We start from the raw sequence: 26,040 nt of genomic DNA on the forward strand, positions 1-26,040 counted from the left end.
GCATGCATTGCAGTTTGAGGTACAGTCCTAAGTATCAGAGTTCAACAATAAAACAACTATGAAAGATATGTTATCAGATAGTACCTGCTTTGTTACTACATGATTGGTTAATTAGTCTTCTCAGAAGATTTGGAGATTGATCTGGGCAATGAAGGTATGTAAGAAGAGAGTCCCAGGCAGGAGAAACACAAGCAAAATATATGATTGGGAGGCTTCTGGTCAAGATGGTGGTGTAGTTAAACGTGGTACTTGCCTCCACCCTACACTACATAAAAAAATACAACTGAACTACAGAACAACTATCCTTCAGAACTGTGTGAACTCTGGCTGAATGGAAGTCCTGCAACTAGGGAATTAAAAAAGAAGCCACATTGAGACTAGTAGGAGGGGCAGAGGCACAAAATAGGCTGGTCCCACACCCACATGTGGCAGTTTTTTATCAGGGATATCTTGGCTGCTAAGGTCCCTCCAGGAGGAGCAAGGGGTCCCAGCCCCATACCAGACCCTTCAGCCCAGGATTCCAGTGCAGAGAAGTCTCCATATCTCCAGATTGTAAAAACCAGTAGGGATTGTGGATGAGTGATGCTGAGATTTCTGGGGTCCCAGGCAATTCTCAAAGGGTTCATGCATAGACTTACTCAGACTCGCTCCCTCTGAGCTACAGTATTGGGGCAGCAGCTTGAAATGAACCAGGGACATACAGGGAGGAACTAAATTGTCTGGCATCAGGGCAAGAGCTGGGGAAGACAGCTTTTTCCAAGACAGAAGTGCTAGCAGAAGCCATTGCTTCTTTGCTGAGCCTTCCCCACCACAGAGCTGACAGGCAGGCGCCATACCTGTGTTTCCATCAACCTGGCCCATACTGTTTGTCCTGCCCTGGTGATTCCCTGAGACCCCACCCCACCTAACCAGCAAGTCCAAACCATTTCCAATGGCTTTTCCATATAGCTGACCTCTCTTGCCTCATGCTTCAGACTTTCCTAAAATCTCTCAAACAAGTAGCAGCTGGCCATAGGGTGCCCCGTACTGCCTGATAAGTGGGCCCAAGCCCAGCACCAGCAGCAGCCATCCTTGGTTCACAGCTTGGCCTTTCCTGGGCACCTCCACGTCCAATGCAAGTAGCAGCCATCTGCAGATTGCTCTGTAGTTTGTGCTGGGAGGCCCCAGGCAGTGCACAGGCATGGCTGACTTTGCACTTCCTGGAGGCCACAAAACCAGTGCACCTTGTGGTCAGCTTTGGCTCACACCAGATTACACTCCTACCACCTCCATGAGTGATACCCTCAAGGGGCAGACTCGGTGAGCATCAAAGCTCCACTGAAGCAAGTGCTGCTCCATAAGGTTGACTCCTGCACAGCAGCTCTTCCACTGTAGTTGCAGCTGCTCCTCGCAGCCAATTGGCCTGGAGGTCAATCCCTCCCAGTGATGCAATCATTAATCAAGGCTCAACTATAACAGGATAGTGCACAAAGCCCAGACAGGGCAGTGCCTGGAGTGCTTAGCTCAGGTGTTTGGGGAGGCTGAAACACTGGGCCCTATAGGACACCTACTACACAAGGCCACTCTACCAAGTCTTGGAGACATAGTAGCTCTACCTAATCCACAGAAAGAAAAACAGAAAAGATGGCAGAATGTGGAGAAAAAGAAACATATTGCAAATGAAAGATAGGGAGAAATTTCCAGAAAAAGAATTAAATGAAATAGAAGTAAGAAAACTACCAGATACGAAGTTCAAAACAATGGTTTTAAGGATACTCATGGAAGTTAGTGATCAACAACATAAAAAATGACCAGTTAGAAATGAAGGATACACTAGCTGAAATAAAGAATAATTTATAGGGAATCAGTGGTAGAATAGAGGATGCTCAGAGTCAAATCAGCTATTTGGGATATCAGGAAGGAAAAAACACCCAAATTCGAACAGCAAAAAGACAAAAAACAAACAAAAAATATGAAGAAGACAGTGTAAGGATCCTCTGGGACAACTTCAAGCCTACCAACATTCACATCATGAGGGTGCCAGAAAGAGAAGAGAATGAGCAAGAATTTGAAAACATATTCAACATAAACTTCGCAGGCCAAAAGGGATTGCAAGACATATTCATATTCAAAGTGATAAAAAGCAAGGACCTACAACCAAGATTACTCTACCCAGCAAAGTTATCATTTAGAATTAAGGGTCAGATAAAGAGCTCCCCAGACAAGAAAAAGCTAAAGGAGTTCATCACCACCAAACCAGTATTAAATATAATGGTAAAGGGTCTTCTTTAATGATAAGAAGAGGGAAAAATAAAAAATATAAACAATCAAATGGTAATACTAGCAAATACATATCTACTAACAATTGAATCTAAAAAATCAAAATAAGTGAACCAGCAGAACAGAAACAGACTAATAGATACAGAGATAATCTTGACAGTTGCTGGATGGGAGGGGTTTTGGGGGTATGGGTGGAAAAGGTAAAGGGATTAAGAAATACAAATTGGTTGTTACAGAATAGCTACAGAATAGCAAAGGAAATATAGTCAATATTCTAATAACTATGTATGGTATCAGATGTGTATGATATTTTTTGGGATGATTACTTAAGTTTTATAATGTCCAATCACTGAGGTGTACACCTGAAACTAATATAATATTGTATGTCAACTGTAACTGAAAAATAAAAAAATGATGAAATTATGTAGATATAGATATAGATATAGATATAGATGGATATATGATCAGAAAGTGTAACATGTTTGGTAAATAATGAAACAGCTAATTTGTATAAATTATGGAATTATCTAAGAAGTTAGAAAGTTAGATTGGTAAAAAAACATGGGAGGACCTGAATACTAGGCTTAGGGTGTTTGGGTATCATCTCTCTCATTCATATTTATTTGTTCTCATCATTTACTCCCTGTTCTTTTTTTCTCCTCCCTTCCCTTCCTTCCTCCCTCCCTCTGAGATTATAGCCTGATTATGGGTAGTCAGAATCATGTAGAAATGGAGTCAGGTTGAAGAGTGGATAGTAAAGGAGATAAGTTCAGTTTTACTTTGAGGTTAGTGTGGGGTGCCTGAAGGAAATTCTTTGCCTTCAATTGGAGGTGGAGGGATGGAACTCAGGAGAGAGGCCCTTATGACATTGTATTGAGAAATGACTGCAGACACTCTGACATCTAGAACAAGCTAAGACCAACGTGTGTGCTTGTGGGCTGAGAGAGTGAAGGGGCTAGCACAGGAAACAACAGTAATAATCAGAGTCAGTAGGGTAGAGTTTTGCTCTATCTTTATGATATATATAATTTGTGATTCAAGTGATAGTGGAGAATTAACAGGTGTATTGATAAAATAATTTGCTAATACTTAAAGCTTTGGTCAGTGTTTTAAGGTTATGTTGAAAAACCCATACATATGGCACTGTCAAAATAAATCAAACACAGGGCAACTAGAAAATTATATGGTAAAATGTTGGGTAGAGTGTTCTTTTGGAATCACTATTAGGTTTGTGTTGGTTATTGTTCATGATGGATTATTTGTAACTCTCCAGACTTACAGCTAATTTAAATACAGTGGACCAGCATATGAATTTATCTTAGAGAAAACACTAAATTTCCATGACAGTGCAAATCCTAGTCTACTTTGTATTTTTAATAATAAAGCATAAAAATGAATATTACACTAATAACACAATATAATATGTCTGAACAGTTACACCATAATTAGAGTGGGGTCACAGAGAAAAATCGAATTGATTTTGTTCATGGGTGGAAGAAGGGCACATTGACACAGCGTTACAAAGGCATCAGTATGGAAAAACACAGCCAATAGTCCCTCTGTCTAGTGATTGACAATATTAATATAAAAACAATTATCCTGATTCTAGAAAATAGATTAATCAGAGAGGGTAATGATGCTCAACAGGGTGTGAAAAGCACTTCTTAAAAGATCTTTTTTGTTTAAAATATGAGATTTAATTTATCCAAGTATTTGATATTTATATTTTTTAAGCACTGCAAGAATGATATCACAAGTTATAAAATGGAGCAGTTGGGCTAAACTCAGTAAAGCTATTTTTGTGGTGTGTTTAAAATGTTCTTAACTGTCAGATAGTTGACCACCAACACATGCTTTTGGTCCTTCCCAGGACTTCTGCCAAGAGAGGTTTGCTGGACATCTCTGAGACCTCTCTTAGAGCTGTTTCCATGGAACATGAGAGGCGTGGGGCATGGAGAGCCCAGGGTTTGAGATTTGTATGTCAAGCTTACTAGACTGCTGCATCAGGTCAACGTTTTCTCTACCCCTCAAACTCCATTTTTAATACTTCAGTGTTCACAAATTCATCCTGTTATTGTTAGCCAGGAAAAACATCTCTTCCATCACTGAATTCCCACAATACTTGACCAGTAACTTTCTTGTATCAATTATATTGTTTTACGTACAGTTTTTACTGTTTTCTGTATAAAGTGTGAGCTTCTGGAAGGACACACTTTTTGTAGCTGCTGAAGACTTCGTAATACTGCTTGCTGTACAGTGGAGAAAAAAGCAAAGTTAATAAAGTAGTCATGGGCCATTCAAGTCAACATTGTTAAGAGCCTAGGTCTTATTGCCCCTTTCCAAAGAATTTAACAAATCTCTGTAAGGGTAGTGTTGATGATGTGTAGGTCTGAGGTGGCCGTTTTCCATATCTTATGTTTGAAAGCCATTGCAGACTCTTTTAGAACAAACAGAAGCTTCTATACAGAAGTTTCTCCTAGAACATGACTTTCTGACTCTTTTGAGTTAACCACCCCTTTGAGAATCTTTGGTAAGCTATGAAATTTAAACAGTTCCCCAAGGGGAAAGAAACACATAGCTCTACCAGATTTTCACAACAACTTGAATAGGTTCATAGACTCCCAAAGGTCCAGATTTCAAACTCCCTAGCCTAGAGAAGTCTGAGTGTGGAAACAGTAATCCTTGTGTAATGAACAGGAGGAAAATACAGCTCTGTCTTCCGTACTAAATATTTGTCAAACCAGTGAAATATTTTTATAAGTTGTAGAAGGCTCCATGTAATAGATACTAGAGGCATTGCAGAGAATAAAGATACATTTGGGCATCTGTTATTGTCAGGGTTGAATGACCCTCTTTCAAAGACTTGGAAGCTATCCTGTGCCAAGAAAGGCCATCTGTGAAGTAGGTAATCTATCATCACATAAACTGTTGAAATCAGAAATTTAAAGTAAAAGAAAGTGGAGTTAAGGTGAAGTCTTTGTGGAGTGAGGACTTGACCCTGGCTCCTACCACAAACTCCATATCCCCATTTTCTTTATCTCAGCCCAAATCTGGCACTAGAGACAGGTGTGTCACCACCATTTTAAAGTCTAATGCCTCACATCTACAAACCATCCATTCAGGCTTCTCTTCTTCCTTCTCTCATTTTTGGGGGTTGGGGGGGGGGAGTGGTATGCAAAACCAAGTTCTCTGGAGGGTTAAAAAGGAAAACAATATTTTCACCATGACAGTATGTACAACTGTACTTGCAAAAATGAGATGTGCTTAAAGTAGCTAGGGAAACGCTTCACCATACTAAAGTAGAAAGAATCTTGGTCAAGGACTCACAGTACCTAAATTCTGGTCTGCCTCAACTATGTGACTCTAGGTTTTACTCTACATGACTAGATTGGGTTGGATGTGGGCTGTGAGGGAAAGAGTTCAATGATGACACCAAGGTTTGAACAACTGGGTATGTAGGCATGCTATTTACATGGCTCAACATTACAGTAGTCCCCTTACCCCCCAGTGGATAGCTTGAGACCATGGATAATATTGAATCTTATATATACTATGTTTTTCATATATATACAGACTTATGATAAAGTTTAATTTATAAGTTTGTTTGTTTTTGAGATGACAGAGAAACTCCTTTGCAATAAGGATTTAGTTTACGAAAATCTTGCCTATTTTTAACCTTGTTTTAAAATGGATTTGATATTTAAAATCAACTTGGGAACATATTTTTTTAGAAAGGTAACCCCAGATCTTCTTTTAAATAAACAAATATACTTCCTGTTTGTGCTGGAGACAGAGTGATCTCTCCTTTCCAAAGTTCAGACCTGATCATGTCCTTCACCTGCTCAAAACCTTTTTTGGGGGGTGGAATGTAAGCATCACTTTATTATTTCTTTGCTTGGTGATCTGATCCCCCCTCTCGGTGTTTCACTGCTGAAAAGTTGTATGACAGCTGACCCAATTTTTAGCTCCATGCAATTCCTTTCCTTTTCTTTTTTATGATATCTTTCTACAAAAGAGGTAAAACCTTATAATGACTTCTCATTGATGTAGGAACCAACTCCATACTCCCTGGCCGTGAAGATGAGCTCATGAAGTAGCTCTTCCTCTCTTTCCAGACCCATCTCCCAAGTCCCCCTTCCCCAATCCCGAAGTATTTCATTTCCCAAACCATTGTCTAGTGAGTCTCAACTCCAGATTTGGTGACTCTTACTGGAACATCTTCCCTTTTCTTTGCTTTCCATGTAAAACACCACTATCCTGTTGACCTGGCTTGCTCCTTCTTATCTCTTTCTTGTTAAGGCGAGTTTCAAAAGGTAACATTGTCATTTTTTAATTCTTTAGCAAATGGACAAATTAATCTTGCCAGGGTTCTTGTTCCAGCATTAAGAAGGGTTCAGGAAATCTGGGGAAGGCTGTGCGTAGATTAAATAGGAGTCCAGAGACGAAGCATAATTTTGAAAGGCATTTGGGGGTCAGAGGAGCCTAGTTAAAGGAAACTAAGATCTCCTCATCTCAGGACCCCATGCTTTTTTAAAAAATATATTTTATTGATTTTTTACAGAGAGGAAGGGAGAGAGATAGAGAGTTAGAAACATCGGTGAGAGAGAAACATCAATCAGCTAGCTGCCTACTGCACACTCTCCACTGGGGATGTGGCCGCAACCAAGGTACATGCCCTTGACTGGAATCAAACCCGGGACCCTTCAGTCCGCAGGCTGATGCTCTATCCACTGAGCCAAACCGGTTAGGGTGAGGACCCCATGCTTTTTATTAACAGAATTTGTCCTGAGGCAAGGCAGAGATATACACTTCAAAGGGTCAGGTTTCTGCACAGAGTCCATTGTCAGAATGGGGGAATTAGCTTAAGGCTGTTCAGGTGTTTGGCCAGTAGGAGGCAATAACATGTAGATTAAGATGCCCTGACCTGTCTGGCAGAAAACAATCAATTTAATGTATCCTATTCAGGTTTGGGGAAATGCCATCAGCCATTCCCAGATTCAGCCCTACTGTCATGCTGGAATTGGCTTCGGCAAATCTGCATTCTCCTGGGTGTTTAATGTACTCAGTACTAATTCAATCTTTAGATGGATCTTTACTAAGACATGGTTGTATTGTGTGTGCAGGCCTCTTAATGATAGGCATGGGAGAAGGGAAGGAATGAGTTCAGAGAAACATCTACCTGGTTCACATCTCTAGCCCCCAGTGCTTCCCATATTGGGCATGACTCAGGTCAGTTTAACAGGTTTTATAGTGGATTAATAAAGGAGGATTGAATGAGTAATTGGGGGAAAAGGAATCATGAGGAGAGTTGAAGTTATAGAAAAAGTTGAAGATTATTTCAGTGGAGAAGTGAGAGTAATTTTTCACGTAAGTGGCAGATATCTTAAAAACGATGATAGCATTCTTTTCTTGCTTTCAGTCCAATTTAGAACAAGACTGAAATTCTATTGTGGTGCCAGTCTGTGAAAGAATGGGAGGCTGTTTTGGCAGTGTGAGTTTGTTGGTACTGGAATGAGGCATATATAAAGACTTGAATGGTAGAAAATTATTTCAATCAAATAGTACTTCTATAGTTTGGCACTAATACAGACTTGCTATAAAAATGAAGGGACTGTTTTTTAAAAGAACAAAGAAATGAAATATGACTCAGTATCTCACAGTCCAGAAATGCATTCTGGGAATTTCAAAGAACAAAACATGAGATGTATCTATCTGGAGCCATTTAGGACTGACCTTCATGAAGACAGAGAAGTGAGCTGAATGAGCTTCATGACAATTTAAAATAACCTGAAGGAAATGAGGACTTCTTGGTTTAGAGTTGTGTACAGTTTAGGTGAAGAATTGTTATTATTAGTTTTTTTGGTAAACTGAGCTATTAACCTTAGAGATTTATTAACTTTTATTGTGAACCAAAACACAGTGAGAAGCGCCCAAGAAATTTAATTGGACCGCTAACCTAATTAAATAGTCTTCACTGTTCTCTTTGAATAGGTAGCTGAGAAAATTTATTTTAAAAGATTTCGAGTCATTTCGTTTTTACTGTAATCTGCAGGTCACTGTAATTAAGCAATCACATATGTATAATTTCTGTGTGTGTTTTTTTTAAGTTGGATAATGCAGATGAACAAGCAGCCCAGATCAGGAGGGAACTTGATGGCCGGTTGCAATTGGCAGAGAAGATGGCAAAGGTAAATTATTAACTTGGACATACTGTACAATACTTCTTTCTTTACCTAGATTTCTGTGAGCTGAAAGAGTTTTGTATAGATAAAGCCAGCGTAATTTTATCGCTTTTTTTCCTTGACACACATACTTCTTAAGCCAAAATATCTGAATGTATATGATCTAAATGGAACATATTCTCTATTTTACATATCCAATGTATATGTGAAATGTTTAAATTCAATGATAACTTTTGCAAATTATTCTTAAAACAATGCCTGAATTTCTCAAACTGCAAGATTTACATGAATTTTAATATTGCACTGAGCATAACATAATCAGGGAGAAAAATCTCCCTTCTGTGAAATTATATATCTCAAAGTGTCCAGCACAGTGTTTGGCACACAGTAGTTGTCAACCAATATTTGATTGAATGATTGAGTGGGTGAAAAATATCATTTGAAGTTTCTAGTACAGAGTCTGGCAGAGTGTGTTCAGTATAATATTGTAGTTATTTTACTTGTGCAATCACTGTTTCTATGAACAGAAAAAGATTTTGAACAAAAGCCATGAGTTTCTTTTTCAATGTTAGAGATGTGTTAGAGAGATTGGAATTTCATTGTCTAAATTATTCTTTAGTAAATGGCTACATTAATTTACTTCAGTGGCGCAAAAATTTTAGTCCCTCCCAATAGACTTGTGGTTATAATGCTGTTGATTATTCTGAGAATAAGTCCCCGCGCCCCCCCCCCCTTTCCCTTCTGCTAAGCAAAAACATTGAATGTTTGATTGACAGATTCTCCTCCTCTCTGTCTCTGAAGAATCCTCTCTATTCAGGGATTTTTTCTTCATTAAGAAAATATGTGTAACATGTACACAGCAAAGTGCACAAATCTTTAGTTTACAGCTCGACGTGTGTATATACACCCTGTATAACCATCTCCCAAATCAAGATGTTGAAGTTTTTAACATTTGAGAAGACACGTCAAAATGATTTAATAATTACATTTTTACTTTTGCAAATAAAATATGTATTTATGAATCTATAAGTCTTAAGAATACTACTGTTGTGTTTATCTAAATGTCTATTAACAAAGCAGAGAATAGCTGAGAAATTGGAGGTAATTAGAAAAATAGAAAAAAATTTAAAAGAAAATGGGTAATAGAGATGACAATATGTTGTAAGAACCAAGTCAGAGATATAAAGGGCAGGAAAAATTAGGCTTGCAGCTGTGAGTAGATGAAGCAGAGTGTATTTATTCACTATTGTAATAATCATGACCTGCATGTCTTTTTCCATACAACCAACTGTAACCTACTTTTGCCCACCCTTGTATAAGGAGTAAACTCTAGAGGAGAGAGGTCATAAGATGATATGAATTGGGGCTAAAACATTACATTCACAAAAAGAGCAGTGTTTGGCAGCACAGTTTGCTATGTTGCCATTCCCTGGATTTCCAGAGAGGCAGCACATAAATCTAGAAATTGGAATATGGGATCATAGGACAGAAATCAATAAGCTTCAGGCTTTTGGAAGCTTTAGAGAGAAAAACACTTTCCTTGAAACCCTTACCTAAATTGACAGCTGGTTGGAAGGGCATTCGCTTTTCTTAAAAACCTGAGGCTGAGAGAGAATTCAGAGGAATGTGCCAGACGCCTTGGGGCAGGACTCTGCTCCTGGGCTCAGCATGTGTAAGTTGCCGCTTGTATGTAGGTTGTACCCGAGACTGTGCACATTGTCGTAAATTGGACTTGTTTCTCCAATGGCCTTGCTGAATAGCTGACACATTAGGATAAAGTTTAGATAATTTTCTAGAGGGTTTATAGAACAGAAGGGAGGCCTTTGATAGGCTCTCTTGTTTCTGTTTGCAGAGGGGAATGTGTGTTAATAACCTCTGGACTGAGTCAGAGGAGGAGGGCCTGTGATACACACTCTGAGACTTTTATTTGAGGGGACCCTTATGGTTTTATCAGCAATGTGATTAAGTAGGAAATGTGGAGAAAGAAGTGAAGCCAATGGGATCAGATGGGGAAAAAAAAACACCAAAACACGAAAATAAGATGCCTTTTAGCCCAGTCAGTGTAGCTCAATGGTTGAGTGTCGACCCATGAACCAGGAGATCATTGTTCAATTCTTGGTCAGGGCATAAGCCTGGGTTGCGGGCTCAATCCCCAGTAGAAGGCTTATAGGAGGCAGCTGAGTGATGGTTCTCTCTCATTACTGATGTTTCTATCTCTCTCTCCCTCTAAATCAATAAAAACATAAAAATATTTAATTAAAAGAAATATGGAAGGATTTTTTAAAAAAAATAAGATACTTTCTGTTGAATAGACTATTGACATAGAGCATGTTTAATTGTTTTCTCCTTCAGTGTCACCAAATTTAAGCCATCTTTATAAAATATTTATAAGGCTAATTACAACTTGCTGACCTTGTTGGATTATATCTCTACACTAATTCTATTCACCCACAAAGTTAGATGGATGATATAATGAATTTATTTTATAGACAAGGAGATCAAGGCTTAGGCAAGATGATTGAGTTCACCCAGATTCTATAACAAGTGGTGGAGGCAGGCCTCGAACCCTTGTCTTTTGACTCCAGAGCCTGGCCCCTCTCCCTGAGATCAGTCTGATAAATCCAGAAGTGTGTATTAATAGTTAGTAGTTCACAATCAGTCACATCTTCTACCACACTGCTCAACAACACGATATAATAGAACCACAGGGCAGAAATTTCTGTTTCAAGAGATAGAAATATTGATTTTAATATTTCAGCCAAGGTATAATTAGGAAGTAGGAGAAGAAATGTGGACAGGACCAGAAAAACCTGTGGTCAAATCTGTCATTAGTTCCTAGATATATAACATTAGACATGTTCTTTAACCTTTTGGAGCCTGAATTTTGGAGCCAAAATATTTGTGAATACCTATTAAAATAGCCAGGCTCTGTTTTAAGTGCTTGGGATGCATCAACCTTCCTAATGCCGCGACCCTTTAATACAGTTCCTTATGTTGTGGTGACCCCCAATTTCATTGTTACAAATTGAACACAATTAAAGCATAGTGATTAATCACAAAAACAATATGTAATTATATATGTGTTTTCCGATGATCTTAGGCGACCCTGTGACCATCAGGGGTCACGACCCACAGGTTGAGAACCGCTGATTTAGACAAATGTAGTTGTCCTGGGATAAAACCAGACAAAAATATTTCTGCCATGCCACGGTGGAGCTTAAATTTTATTTGGGAGAACCCCGGTGCTATATAACTGAATTGTGAGAGTGATCATTTGATAATTTGGAAAATACAACAGAGAGGAAGGGTGGTTACAATTTTCAGGCAAGAGGTCAGAGTAGGCGAGTCATTGGAAGTGCTATATTTCCAGTTACTCAGTCCAAAAACTTGGGATCATCTTTGACTCCTTTCTTTTTCTCATACCTCATGCCAAATTTATTAGGAATTCTGTTTGCATCTGTGTTCAAAATATTTCTGGGACTGAACAGTTGTCACTGTTTTCCACCTGTCACTCTGGTCCAGTTACCATTGTGTCTCACCTGAACCACCATTCTGTCCTTTGGCTAGGCTCCTAGTTTCTACTTCAACCAGACAGCCCGTGATTCTCTGCACAAAGACCTCTCCCCATGTCACCAAGAATAAAATAATAAGTTCCTACAGTGGCCTGCGAATTCCTTCTCTGACCTTGTCATCCTTCAAGCTCTCACTTTTGCTCAGTCCACCCCAGCTGTGTCAGCCTTCTTGGTCTTCCTGCCATAGGGTCTTTGGTCTGGTTACTTTCCCTTCCTGCAGTGGTTTTCTCCCAGAATTAAACAGAGATCTCCAGAGAAACAGAACCAATATAGATATATGATCTCCTATTGATTATCTCTGGACATAGATATATATGCATAATAGATATACGTATAGACATAATATAATTTCATGTACAGCTATATATATGTACATACATATATATATACACGCACATTATATATACATATATGCATAGGGATATGTGTGTCTATATATCTGTATAAATATATATGTTGAGAGAAATATTAACTGATTGATTTGATGTACAGGAATTGGATCATATGGTTGTAGGGCTGGCAAGTCCAAAACCTATAGGGCAATGTAGTAGGCTTGAAATTCAAGGAAGAGCTGATATCGTAGTCTTGAATTCAAAATCTGCAGGGCAGGCCAACAGGCAAGAAACTCAGGTAAGTTTTGATACTACAGTATTGAGGCAGAATTGCTGCTTTGCTCTTAAGGTGTTCTACTGATTGGATGAGGCCTGCTCAGATATGGGAGGGCAATCAGGTTTACTCAAAGTCTACTTATTGTAAATGCTAATCATATCTAAAAATTATCATCACAGCATCATCTAGACTAGTGTTTGACCAAACAGCGGCACCATAGTGTAGCTGAGTTGACATATAAAATTAATTATCTTACTCCTTCATCTACTTTTATGCTTAAAGGTCATCTCCTCATTGAGTCTTTCCCTGGCCACCCTATTTACAACACCTTTACACTCCATGTCGCCATCTGGGCTTTTTCTCCCATCGATCACTTTCTACCTTTTGAAATGATCTCCTTATTTATGATGTATGTCTCCTCACAGTAAAATTTAGGCTCCATAGTACAGAGGATTTTTTTAAAATATATTTTATTGATTTTTTACAGAGAGGAAGGGAGAGAGATAGAGAGCTAGAAACATCGATGAGAGAGAAACATCGATCAGCTGCCTCTTGCACATCTCCTACTGGGGATGTGCCTGCAACCCAGGTACATGCCCTTGACCGGAATCGAACCCGGGACCCTGCAGTCCGCAGGTCGATGCTCTATCCACTGAGCCAAACCGGTTTTGGCGGATTTTTTTAAATTAGTATCTTTGTGGTTACATCCTAAGGGCCTAGAATAGAACACATAGCAGACACTTGGTGATTCAGTATTAAACCAGAGAATAACCCTATTTCTGATGCTGTTTTAATTTAAAAGATCGCATTTAACATGTATACTTGTCTGACGTATAATTGGTCTGTTTCCAAGAAATAGGTAACACAAGCAAGTTAAATAAGGTTTATGGAGTACTACCAGTAAACCTAAAAGCATTTAAACAGAGTTGTCACTTTTTTTTCAAAGAGAAAAATATTCTAGTATAGTCTATTTTCTTAAAAGTTTGAAAATGCTGACAAAATATTTAAGTTTGGTGATTCCTAACAGTCTTCTCATTGAAACATGATAGTGAATGAAGTGTTTTTAATTAAAGGTAAATAAGAATAGAGAGTATCCAAAGAGAGGGGGGGAAATATATATGAACACAGACAACGATGTAGTGAAGACCAGGGGACACATTGGTGGGGGCTGGGTGGAGGTGGGCAAGTGCTTGGGGAAGGGAACGGAGGACATCTGTAATAGTGTCAATAAAAAATAAAAAAAAGAATAGATTTTTTTTCATGTGCCAATGCTATTTGCCATAAAATAAAACCCCAAAAATTTGAAAAATAAAAACGGAACATACAAACTTTCAAACTTGTGATATATTTTGCCTTTTGCTTTGCTAAAGTATAATTTTTAAAAGGCACAATTATGACTCTTATACAAATATAAAATGAACATACAATGAAGATTTCATTCGATGCATAATTAATAAGCAAACTAGTTAGATGTTAAAACTAGTTCGTAATGGGGGGATAAGGACACATATGTAACACCTTAATCAATAAAAAGAAATTAAAAAAAAACTAGTCTAAACTGGAGGGTGTTTGAAAACTGGGTGTTTGGGGCAAAGGTAAAATAAGATTAATAGAGATATAAAAGGGATTAATTTCCAACTAGGATTTACATTATAACCATTGGATTATTCTGCTCACCAGACACAGATTATTTGCATGTGTTTCAGAGAAATGTCTATTAGGTAACATGTAACTTCACTGTCTGGGAGCTTTAATCAGTAGTAAACAGAAAGTTGAAATAAGCACATTTCCTCAGATGATCCTTGGATGGCCGTTTCCCGCACATGACATTGAAAGGAACTGTCCCCTCAGCTTTTTGCCCTATTTTTGAGTTTTGGATGCTTTTTATGACAGCTAATAAAATTGGTCCGCAAATGTAAAATTCAGTTATTATGGCTTACTTTTGTTTTTTCTGGTATGTGTACAGAAAAACTATCCCAAAGCATTATTTTTTTTCCCAAAGGTAATCAAGGTATTCTGTAACTGTGTACTTATATATATATATTTTTTTTACTGTGGAGGCAAACTTGCTATTTTGGAATGTTGCTTAAAACTATAGAGGAGCTTAACCGGTTTGGCTCAGTGGATGGAGCATCGGACCGCGGACTAAAGGATCCCAGGTTCGATTCCAGTCAAGGGCATGTACCTTGGTTGCGGGCACATGCCCAGTGGGGGGTGTGCAGGAGGCAGCTGATCCGTGTTTCTCTCTCATCGATGTTTCTGGCTCTCTATCCCTCTCCCTTCCTCTCTGTAAAAAAATCAATAAAATATATTTAAAAAAAACTGTAGAGGAATGTTGAAAGGATACTTAATCTTCCTTGGGGAGGTTAATTATGCATGTAGAATTTTAATCATTCTGCGGTAATAAATATGCAGTTTAATATTGATTATGTGTAAATTACTGTAAGAGAAACATGTGAAATTTACGTGGGGGAAAAGCAGAACAGGTGGCCTGAGAGTCTGGGACTGAGTTGAAAAGTGACACCAGATGTTCTTCCCGTCGTGAGAACGAGCTGGTGCCGGTGAGGCCGAGCCTGCTGCCGGTTGCTGAGCGCGCTGGGTGTGGTCCAGTCACACAGAGGTGCAGATCTTAGCTTATGTTTTGAATGATGCCACAGGAAACAACAGGGAAGGCATCGGCTTTCTGGAAATTTAGGCGATCATCTGAAAGATGTCTGCTTTGCTCTCACCCCAGCCGGTTGTGTACAGTGGCGGCTATGTTACACTGCACTTGACATTCTAAAGCTCTACCCTCTACCTTTAAGAGAAGAGCTAAGTGTCAGGTTGTCAAAGATTAAAGACAGAGCTAAGAGTGCGAGGAAACCTCATTTGCTGTGTGTGGGAGTATAAATGTATATAATCTTCTCTAAGAACAGTTTGGCAATCTCTCTCAATATCTTACGTAAATATCAACATTTGGAATGTGCTTTTAGTTGAGTGGAAGAAACAAATCTGATTGCAGAGGTAGCAGGATTGAATGGCAATGCTCATGTAATTCAGAAAACATAGAATCTTTAACTTTGGTATTGTTACTTTTTTACCTTGAGCTTTTATCATAAATTGTTTCTTTGCTTTAAACTTAATATTTCCTAAGGCTTTACTAAAAATCTGAATTTATGGACATAAGGGATCTTGACACATTGAAAATTAAGCAATTTTAGAAATATGACTGTATTGCTATTTAATATTCTGACCTTGGCTTTTCTTTTTTGCCTTTGAATGCTTATTTATAAAAAGCATAACCTCCAAACAATGCACATGTGTGTTAAGAAGGAAAGATATTGTTAAAAAATTTGTTTCCTAAAAGTCAAAGCAGTGCACAGTGAACATTGTTCTCAGGCCAGATATCCCGAGAATTTCAAAGCTAACAGGGGCTAATTAAGATTCATCTGTACACTAAAACTTCTTACAGGTATATTTTCAGAGTTTGTTTATCCTTTAAGCAAATACCTCATGAAAAATAAAGTTAACGTGGAAATATATATAATGTTATTCATTTTGTACCATAATGATCTTTAGTAGGGTATATCATGTACCTTCAGATATAATCAAATTTGCCAGAGCCTGAGGCTTTTAAAGCCTAGAGACTAAAGTAGATGCATTATGTCTAGTGTTGCAATTTCTAAGAGTCACTATATGCCAAATGTGTTTTATGATCAGTTAGAAATATGACTTGTGTAACATTGTTATTTTAAAAATTTTTTTCAAGGAAAGAAAATTCCCCAAATTCATAACAAAAGAAATGGAGACTATGTATATAGAAGAGTTGCGATCCTCAGTGAATTTGCTAATGGCCAATTTGGAAAGTCTTCCAGTTTCGAAAGGTGGTCCAGAGTTTAAACTACAGAAATTAAAACGTTCCCAGAATTCTGCATTTTTGGACATAGGAGATGAGAGCGAGATTCAGCTGTCCAAGTCTGATGTGGTGCTGTCGTTCACCTTAGAGGTAGGTGGCCTTCTCTCAAGCTCGCCTCTGGTAGCGTAAATGAGGCTGCAGATAGTTTTTGCTGACCTTTGTGGTAACCTTTCACATTTAAACAGTATGGTATATATTGAAGAAATTAAGTTATTCTTCACTTGCTAGGCCCTCGGGTTGTGAATGCAAATTGATGTAAACTGTCCTTTAAATAAAGCAGCGCCATTGGGATTAAGTAATCCTATATAATAAAGGGGTAATATGCAAATGGACTGAACAACCGGTCACTATGACGTGCACTGACCATCAGGGGGCAGACACTCAACACAGGCGCTGCCCCCTGGTGGTCAGTGTGGTCCCACAGGGGGAGCACCACTCAGCCAGAAGCTGGGCTCATGGCTGGCGAGTGCAGTGGTGGTGGCAGGAGTCTCTCCCACCTCCGCGACAGTGCTAAGGATGTCCGACTGCCAGCTTAGGCCTACTCCCATCAGTCAGACATCCCCCAAGGCCTCCCAGACTGCTAGAGGGCACAGGCCATGAATTTCATGCACGGGGCCTCTAGTCTATGTAATAAAAGCCTAAGTGATCATTACAGCAGAACGACCGGTCGCTGTGATGTGCACTGACCACCAAGGGGCAGACACTCAACACAGGAGCTTCCTCCTGGTGGTCAGTGCGCTCCCACAGGGGGAGTGCTGCTCAGCCAGAAGCTGGGCTCACGGCTGGCGAGCGCATTGGCGGTGGCGGGAACCTCTTCAGCCTCTGTAGCAGTGCTAAGGAGCAGCGAGCAGGTAGGCAGTAACGAGCGAGGGGTCCCGGACATCCCCCGAGGGGTCCTGGACTGTGAGAGGGCACAGGCTGGGCTGAGGGACCCTCCTCCTTAGTAGAGCCTCTTAGTCTATAATAATCTATACTAATAAAAGAGTAATATGCTAATTAGACTGGGAGACCTCCGGGCATCCTTCTAGACCAGGGGTGGGCAAACTTTTTGACTCGAGGGCCACAACGGGTTCTTAAACTGGACCGGAGGGCCGGAACAAAAGCATGGATGGAGTGTCTGTGTGAACTAATACATGTTAACACTGCTGCTGGTGAAGGAGCGGAGGGGAGAGCAAGAGAACCCTCCGCTCTTTCGGCTCCGCGGGCGGGATAGAACAGCCGCGGGCCGTAGTTTGTTCTAGACAAAGCCATGGTGGTGGGGCCAAGGCAGAGGCAGTTAGGGGCGATCAGGCTGGCAGGTGGGGGGGGCAGTTGGGGGCAAGCAGGTCGGCGGGGGGGGGGGAACGGTTGGGGGCAAGCAAGCCCGCAGGGGGGGCGGGAGGGTGCAGTTGGAGGCGAGCAGGCTGGCATGGCCGGCAGTTGGGGGCAAGAAGGCTGACAGGCAGAGTGGTTAGGGGCGATCAAGCAGGCAGGCAGGTGAACGGTTAGGAGCCAGCGGACCCGGATTGCGAGAGGGACATCCCCCGAGGGGTCCCAGATTGGAGAGGGTACAGGCTGGGCTGAGGAACATCCCCACCCACCCCCACCCCCCATGAACGATTTTGTGCACTGGGACACTAGTAAAAGCATAATATGCTAATTATACTGGATGTCTTTCTGGACGACCTTCCGGACGAGCCAGGGCTGCGAGGGAAGCCCGGGTTCCAAGTGCCAGAGGGAATCCGGGGGAAGGAAGGCCTACCCTTGTGTGAATTTTGTGCATCAGGCCTCTAGTAAAAATAATAAACGTTTTGCCCTAGCTGGTTTGGTTCAGTGGGTAGAACGTCGGCCTGCAGAATGAAGGGTCCTAGGTTTGATTCTGGTCAAGGGCTTGTGGGCTTAATCCCCAATTGGGGCATGCAGGAGGCAGCTGACAGTGATCCTCTCTCATCATTGATATTTCTCTCCCTCTCCCTTCCTCTCTGAAATCAATATATATAAAACGTTTTGAGGCCAGTCATCTTTGTGTCAGCTTAGGCTAGTGTGGGTTTATTGTTAAATGAAATACCAAAGCACACTGGATTTAAACATATAACTGCATTCTCTAATATTGGGGAACTCCTCTCAGGCTTTCAGTTAGCCTTTTTTTAAAAAAAATCTACTTCCCCTTTGAGATCGCCTGTCTAGAATCAAATTACTTAAAGCAGCTGTACTGTATAGTGTTGGGTGCATATAGGTGATGAGAAGCGGAGAACTCTTACGCTCCAGAACACCCAGTTTCATTAGAGGTGCCATCAACATTACAAAGAATCGAAACAAATGTTATGCCTTTAACACTGTGTCCTCCAAGACTTCCGTTTCTTCCCTTCCACGCAAATCCCTGGAAACCAGATCCTGATACTGACTGGCTATTACAGCCGCCTGTCCTCACAATTACATTTCTTCTTTGCCAACCCCTGTATATGGACTAATTCACATATATGTCTATGGATTATATATAACACACATACACTCTAGTGATAGCAAGCTGACATTTATAGCTCTCTCAAACATTACATTAAAGCTCCCTCCCTGCTTACATTGTTACATCCTCTCTCTGGTTTCCAGTGCTGCTATTTCAGTTTGCTGAGTGACAAAAAAAACACATACCCTGGAGTTTTAGGAGGCACAGTTTTACATTTCTTTTTTGAAATATTCCTACACTCAGCTTGCTTACTTTATGGCAAAAAAAAAAAAAAAATCAGAAATCAGATCTCTGTTTTTTGTTGTTTTTTTCTCCACTTCTGCATCTCTAAGATAAACTTACGCTTGGGAAAAACAGCTGCCTCTCACTTTCTTAACTTCCAGGCTAATGATTTTTGTTGGTTGGTAGATTAAATTTCGTTTCAGAGTAGGAATAAGACGTTTTCTTCTGACACAGGACACAGTCTGGGATTACTTCATGACTTAGAACTGGCTTTGCTGCGTGTTAGATTTCTTCTCAGTCTTTTTAGCCTCTTAACCTAAGGTTGTTTACTTTGAAAGTACATAGTGGATTTCCTTCTTATTCCTCCATAGGTTTCCTACTGACTAACATGTAAAATGCCAACACCCCTCCCCCCCACACACACTTGTATAGGTTTTTGTATTTAATGACAGCATAACTTTTTCTACGAGTTTGATATTTAAATTCATTAATGATAAAAATAACGTGTGAAGAAAATTATTTTTTGTAATGGCTAAATATACCATTACTTCTATAAGCACTTAGAACTGAAAACAGTTCAAAACATTTTCTCTGTTTAAAAATCTCAGATGCTGTGAATTGGTGCTTAAGTGAAACTAAGAATTATTATTCTGAACTTTACTGCCATTATGTTAAATGGGTCTGTTCAGTCAACAACAAAATAGCCTTAGGGAATACAAGTTAAAACAATTCTGCACGGTATAAAAAGCTTGCATATTTGTAAAACTATTATTATTTTTAATATATTTTTATTGATTTCAGAGAGGAAAGGAGAGGGAGAGAGAGATAGAAACATCAATGTTGAGAGAGAATCATTGATCGGCTGCCTCCTGCATGCTCTCACTGGGGATGAGCCTGAAATCCAGGCATGTGTCTTTGACCGGAATCGAACCCGGAACCTTTCAGTCCACAGGCCAACACACTATGCACTGAGCCAAACCAGCTAGGGCTATAAAATTATTTTGATATTCTTTATTGCTCTGTCCATAGGAGGCAGATAATTTCCTACGAGAGCACAATACAGACCTATTCCCTGGTGCCCGCAGTATTTTAAGTAGAAGTCACATGTCTCGTAATAAATGGAAACCACACGAAGAGCAGATTACACAGGACTTACCTGTAGGACCCCCTGTGACCCAGGCCTAGCTCACCTGAGTAATTATCCCAGCTCATTCTCCCAGCCTCCTCCTCAGACCCCAGATTTAGCCCAAGAAACTCTGAAAGGCAAGCGGTTCATCCAGGTTAAGGGCCTCACACATCACCCAGGCTCGGAGTTGGTCCAGCGGAGAAAGGCGTCTTGTTAAGAACTGAAGTCTGAGTCTAAGGAACACGTGCAGATTTGAAAAACTTTTCCAATTTTATTTTTCAATTGCTGCCCACTCCTCCCTCCTCCCACCACACCTTGTTCCTTTACCTAGCTTAATCTTTCCCACAGCTCTTATCACCTGACATATTTAGACATTTGTTATGTGTTTTCATTCCCTGACTTTTTCTACTTAGAATGTAAGTTGCAGGAAGGTAAGATATTTTTGGTGGTTTTTCCTTTTGGTTTGTTGAAGCATATAGCAAGAGCCTACGACACTCACTGGACTTGATGAATATTTATTTAATTAGGGATTTTGGTGGCACCAAAAAGCATCAGTTAGCCATACAAGGGTACTGTAGGTCTCTTCATCCATGAAGCCTTCAGAGAGAATAATAAAGCAAGAGATAAGCTAACCCACAAAACCGGAAGCCATAGAATGGTATATCAAAATTACATATTCAAGTAAAGCCAGGAAAGCAAACGTTCATCTCTGAAGTTATGTTATAAGGGGAAGTGGGACATGGCATGGACATAGTGGATGTTCACACAGCGTGTTTTCATTAGATTAGGCTGGCAGACCTGACTTCTTCTGTATCTGGAGGTACATATCCCCCGTTCACCATACTGCCCACTTCATTTCCTCACAACCTACCCATGTCTGAGTGCCCCATAACACTTTGGCAACATGTTCCTCAGAAGTGTTTTCTAGTTTCATGTTTTGTATATGCCTCCCTCCCTTTTGCCTCTAGGATAACGTGGTCTGTTTCATCCTTATTATGTCGGTCACAGAGAGATCAGGGAAGAGAAGATGAAACAGAACAGTTTTATTTTCTATAGTTCCATTATCACGTTTTCCTGGGAGTTGCTTTGAGACAGTTACCTAAATTAGGTTAATTTAATGGTCCATAGAATTAATTCTTGGCTGTCTTCTGTATCATTAATGATTCAAACTGGCTGTGTGTGGCTTTTTTCTTTCTTTCTCATCCTTTTGGCAGTTCTGTCTGTAGAATTGTTTTATTTATGTGTATGGATTCATAACAGAAGTGACATCTTTTGGAAGTGGCAATTCTGCAGGATAAAACACCCCCTTGCACAGATGGGTGTATTGTTCTGAGGGGCGGAATGCGGTTTCATAAGTTGGATGTTTTAGGAGAGCCTGTTTACAGCAAATTGTAACAGAGGTGACAGAAATAGTGTCAAGCAGATGCTTCCTTCCTTCTCTCTCGCACTTTGGCTGTTAAACGCATCACAGAGAGATGCAGTGCAAGCAGTCCCGTGCCCCACTATGAACCAAGGCCGTCAGGATTTCTAGATTTCTCTTGTGAGATACAATTCTCCTATTTCATACATTTTAAGTGACCCTCCAAAATTTTTATCATTGAATTAAGAAGTCTTTAGAGTCATGGTGGTAAATTAATTGATACGGTTATAAATTTCATTTGCCTCAGCTTCTGGTTATTTTATTTCCGTTCTAATGAGTTTCAGTATTACTAACATAGTAAATTTGATTATTAAAAATACATAATTTTTTGTTTTATTTTTCTTAAACAGGATTTAGTATTTTACCCCAACTTCCTTGAGTATTAGAGCAGCTGTGACAGATAATGGCTGTTCTCCATTAATTCTCTTAGTCAGTTTTTAGTTAAGTCCTTATTTTTTATTCACAGTTGCTCTGCATTTCACTGTGAAAAAAATGAGAAAAGGCTTGGTTGAGGGAGGAAAGTGGTCCTGAATTTGATCTTTATTTTTTCGTGATCGGTTTTCCATATATTTTTATGAAAAAACACAGCAATATGCATTTGTATTTATAAACATAACACTTCTGTTACAGCAGAGCTGAAAGGAAAAACAGTTATTTTAAGATGGTTTGTTTCTTTGAGAGCTTGGTCTTAAGGTTCATATCACAATTCTGTGAAAAGTATTATGACTTTAATCATGTATTGAGTGGTCAAATAAGTGATATAGAGGGTGTTTTGGTGAAGATTTTGGTTGCTGTATAGCATTAATGCTATTAATCTTGCATATGCAAATATAGCATGAGATCAGTACGGAAATGAATGCGCATATATGGAAATGCCATTGAGTATATTTTATAAATTAAAATTTGGGAATTTAGGGAATTTCATTATTCAAGTTTGATGGGAAAAAACTGTGGCAAGTAATCGTATTTTGTGTGTACATCCAGCAAGAATCTTCTAAGATTGGCAGCCTTTTATAAAAGTACTACAGGCCTGGTGCACGAAATTTGTGCACTGGGGCGGGGGGGGGTGTGTGTCTCTCAGCCCACCCTGCACCCTCTCTAATCTGGGACCCCTCGGGGTATGTCCGACTGCTGGTTTAGGCCCACAGGGATCAGGCCTAAACCGGCAGTCAGACATCCCTCTCCCAACCGCTTGCCTGCCTGCCTTCCTGGCCACCCCCTAACCACTCCCCTGCCAGCCTGATTGACGCCTAACTGCTCCCCTGCTGGCCTGATCGCTCCCAACTGCCCTCCCTTGCCTGCCCGGTCACCCCCAACTGCCCTCCCTCTCCTGCAGGCCATCTTGTGCACGGGTGTGACTGTCAATTTGCATATCACCTCTTTATTATATAGGATAGAAAACATACTTGAAACATAGTTTCCCTTTCCCTCAGGAATTATAGCTCCATAATGTAGTATCTGTGTCTGCACCCTTTCCCAGTGGACTGCATTAAACTAGTGTATGCCTTTCATCGCTGGAAACTACCTTTTCCTTTGCAAGTTAGTATTAAGATGTTTAGTGGTGTTATATTTTTCATTATTTTGATAATGTTATAAAATGGCCATAAAGAAAATTCTTTGGTAAATACTTTGTATAATAGTTAAAATTAAAGAGTTTAATTTTCTTTAGAAAATTCTTTCATAATGTCATCTGAAGTGAGTGAGAATAGAAAATTTCTGATGCTGTCACATTGACATCAGTGAATTGGTCTGATGGTGACAGTGTCTGCCAGCAATACACATTATAACACTTTCTGTGGAACTCAGTGTGTACTCCTTTTATCAAATGCACTGACTTTTCATTTGTAATTTTGTTTTACTGTATAAAGAGTTGCTGTAATTGTTTAAGGATCTGAGTTTAAATCTCACTTGATTCACTGGGAGTTATATTTAGAGACTTAACCTTATTACTTTAATTGTTGTCAGGCAATACCTCTCCAGATGCTCAGAATGATTTTTTACCATCCCTGACATGAATAGAGGGATAGTAAGTAGAGGGATTCTTGGGAAGACAAAATTCCATTTATGTTACGAGAAAATTTTTTCAATTGGTCTATCTAGTTGTTTATGCCGCGGTCTCAATAGCTAAACACTGTCAACTTGACATATCATTTAACATTTTTCTTACCCTTAGATTGTCATAATGGAAGTGCAAGGTTTGAAGTCAGTCGCTCCCAATCGAATTGTTTACTGCACAATGGAAGTAGAAGGAGGAGAGAAACTGCAGACAGACCAGGCGGAAGCCTCAAGGCCACAGTAAGCCAGCTAAAAACCATGTGTTTTTCTTTTCCTACCAAAGGAACAGGCTTTTACCGGTATTTGCACAGTTGTATGGTTTGACACTCTGAAAGGTTTACTTGGCTAGCTTTGTGTCAACTATATTAGAGTCAGTGTGTGCCTTTCTGGATAATGATGTTACAATTAGAACTGTAGCAGAATCCCCTATAGTACAAACAGAAAATCCAACATGCAAATGTGAAGGTATAGTAGCAATAAAAGTCATTTATATAGCATGTGCTGTCATTATATGTTATTTCAAAGAGAGTACTTCATCCTGTTTCAGTTATCAGAATTATAATCCAACTAGAGGCCAGATGCACGAAATTCATGCCCTCGGGGGGAGGGGCACCATCTCACAGTCCAGGAACCCTTGGGGGATGTCCGAATGATGGCGTAGGCCCGCTCCCTGTGGGCATTCGGACATCCTTAGTGCTGCCATGGAGGCAGGAGAGGCTCCTGCCACCGCTGCTGTGCTCACCAGCTGTGAGCCCAGCTCAGGGCTTCTGGCTGCCTGTGGGAGCACACCGACCACCAGGGGGCAGCTCCTGCATTGAGTGTCTGCCCCCTGGTGGTCAGTGTACATCATAGCGACCACTCATTCTGCCGTTCAGTCGATTGCATATTAGCCTTTATTATATAGGATAGCACTTCTATTTCTGTATATAAGAGCTCTGTGGTGAAGTCGAGGGAGCTACCACGATTGTGCACAAGGATTTGGAATGCTTTAGGGGTAGGCTTGAGTTAGAGAACCTGTTAGTAACTATTGTGCAGTTATCAGAGGAAAAGCTGTTCTTTGCTGGCTGTTTTATGTTTCAAATTCTGGGGATGAGTTTAATTAAGTTTGGAAGATGTTCAGTTTAGTTGATTTCAATATGGGAAACTTCAGTTTCTGGTAGAAATAGCGAGACTGGCCTGAGGAATTCAAATGAAACTTGCGTGGCCTTCATTTGTACACTAACTAACTTTAGAAATAATTTCTCTTTCTTCCACTTAAACTTTATTCAAATTTTCTTGCAGGATTTAGGATTTTAACCTTCTTACAGAATCAATATATGTGGCCTGTTCATTCTGTTGAGGTTCTGGGTAGACACTGGTTATACCCCCAAGAGGAAGGTGAACAAGAAACTCATTTTCTTTAGGACAGGCACAGGCTAAGGGGTGGATACAGAGGGTTAAGTGTAACAGGGAGATGTGCACAGAATCTTAAGGGATTGAGCAGAAGGAAGTTGGAACTTCTCACCTGGCCTTACACACCCCTGCAAGTCTGTCCCTGACCAGTCTCATTAGCTCTGGGACCTCACCTTGTCCCTTTCTTCCCTGGTCCACTATTACTCAGCCACCCTGGACTCTATGCAGTTCCTCAGAAGTGTCCACCTATTTTCATCATTGCGCCTGCTTTTCCCTCTACCTGGAGTCATCTTTCCTTTTATCTTTTCTGGCTGGATCCTTGGTAGCGAGAATCTTAACTTACACACCACTTCCTGAGAACAGCCCTTCCCTTTGGTTCATCCAACAGGAAGCAGGTATTTTCTGGCTCATCACTTTTAAATGTTTACACAAATGTGTGTGTCCTGGCTGTTTATTTTGCATTGTTGTTTTCGTTTGAGAAAAGGGAGTCTTGTCCTATTTGCTTCTATAGCCTAGTGCCTGTTGGCACACATTCAGAATTTGTTAATTCAACTGCTTGAACTTACTTTTAATGGTTATCCATAGTAAATATTTAACAGTGTGGTGTTGACTCCTGCGCCAGATAGAGTTGATTTACAGTGTGACAGTGAAGTGAAATGAATGGGGATCAACAATTCGTTAAAAGGCAAACACCTCCCGGGAGGAGGCTGTGAGAAAGTACATATGGAGTCAGGGAGAGGTTTGGGGTATGTTTGTTTTAAAGGTCGGCTATTTTAGTATTGCAATGTATATTAGCTATTCACAGAGCAGTGCAACCACAGTCCATTTTGAAACATCTTTGCCACCTTAGAAAGAAACTCTGTAC

The 26,040-nt window shown here is 40.1% G+C and overlaps 1 protein-coding gene across 19 annotated transcripts in view; it reads left to right on the top strand.

Annotated features, from left to right (window-relative positions):
- The window catches only part of CADPS2 (calcium dependent secretion activator 2), a 506,535-nt gene that overhangs the window by 180,722 nt on the left and 299,773 nt on the right, over positions 1 to 26,040 (top strand). For all 19 annotated transcript variants that reach the window (XM_036328812.1, XM_036328815.1, XM_036328814.1 and 16 more), the window contains exons 4-6: positions 8,367 to 8,447; positions 16,371 to 16,607; positions 23,902 to 24,023. In XM_036328812.1, the coding sequence (XP_036184705.1) occupies positions 8,367 to 8,447; positions 16,371 to 16,607; positions 23,902 to 24,023 (440 nt within the window). The remainder of the gene's footprint in view (positions 1 to 8,366; positions 8,448 to 16,370; positions 16,608 to 23,901; positions 24,024 to 26,040) is intronic.

The sequence above is a fragment of the Myotis myotis genome, unplaced genomic scaffold, assembly GCF_014108235.1.
Source record: "Myotis myotis isolate mMyoMyo1 unplaced genomic scaffold, mMyoMyo1.p scaffold_m19_p_11, whole genome shotgun sequence".
Classification (NCBI taxonomy): Eukaryota; Metazoa; Chordata; class Mammalia; order Chiroptera; family Vespertilionidae; genus Myotis; species Myotis myotis.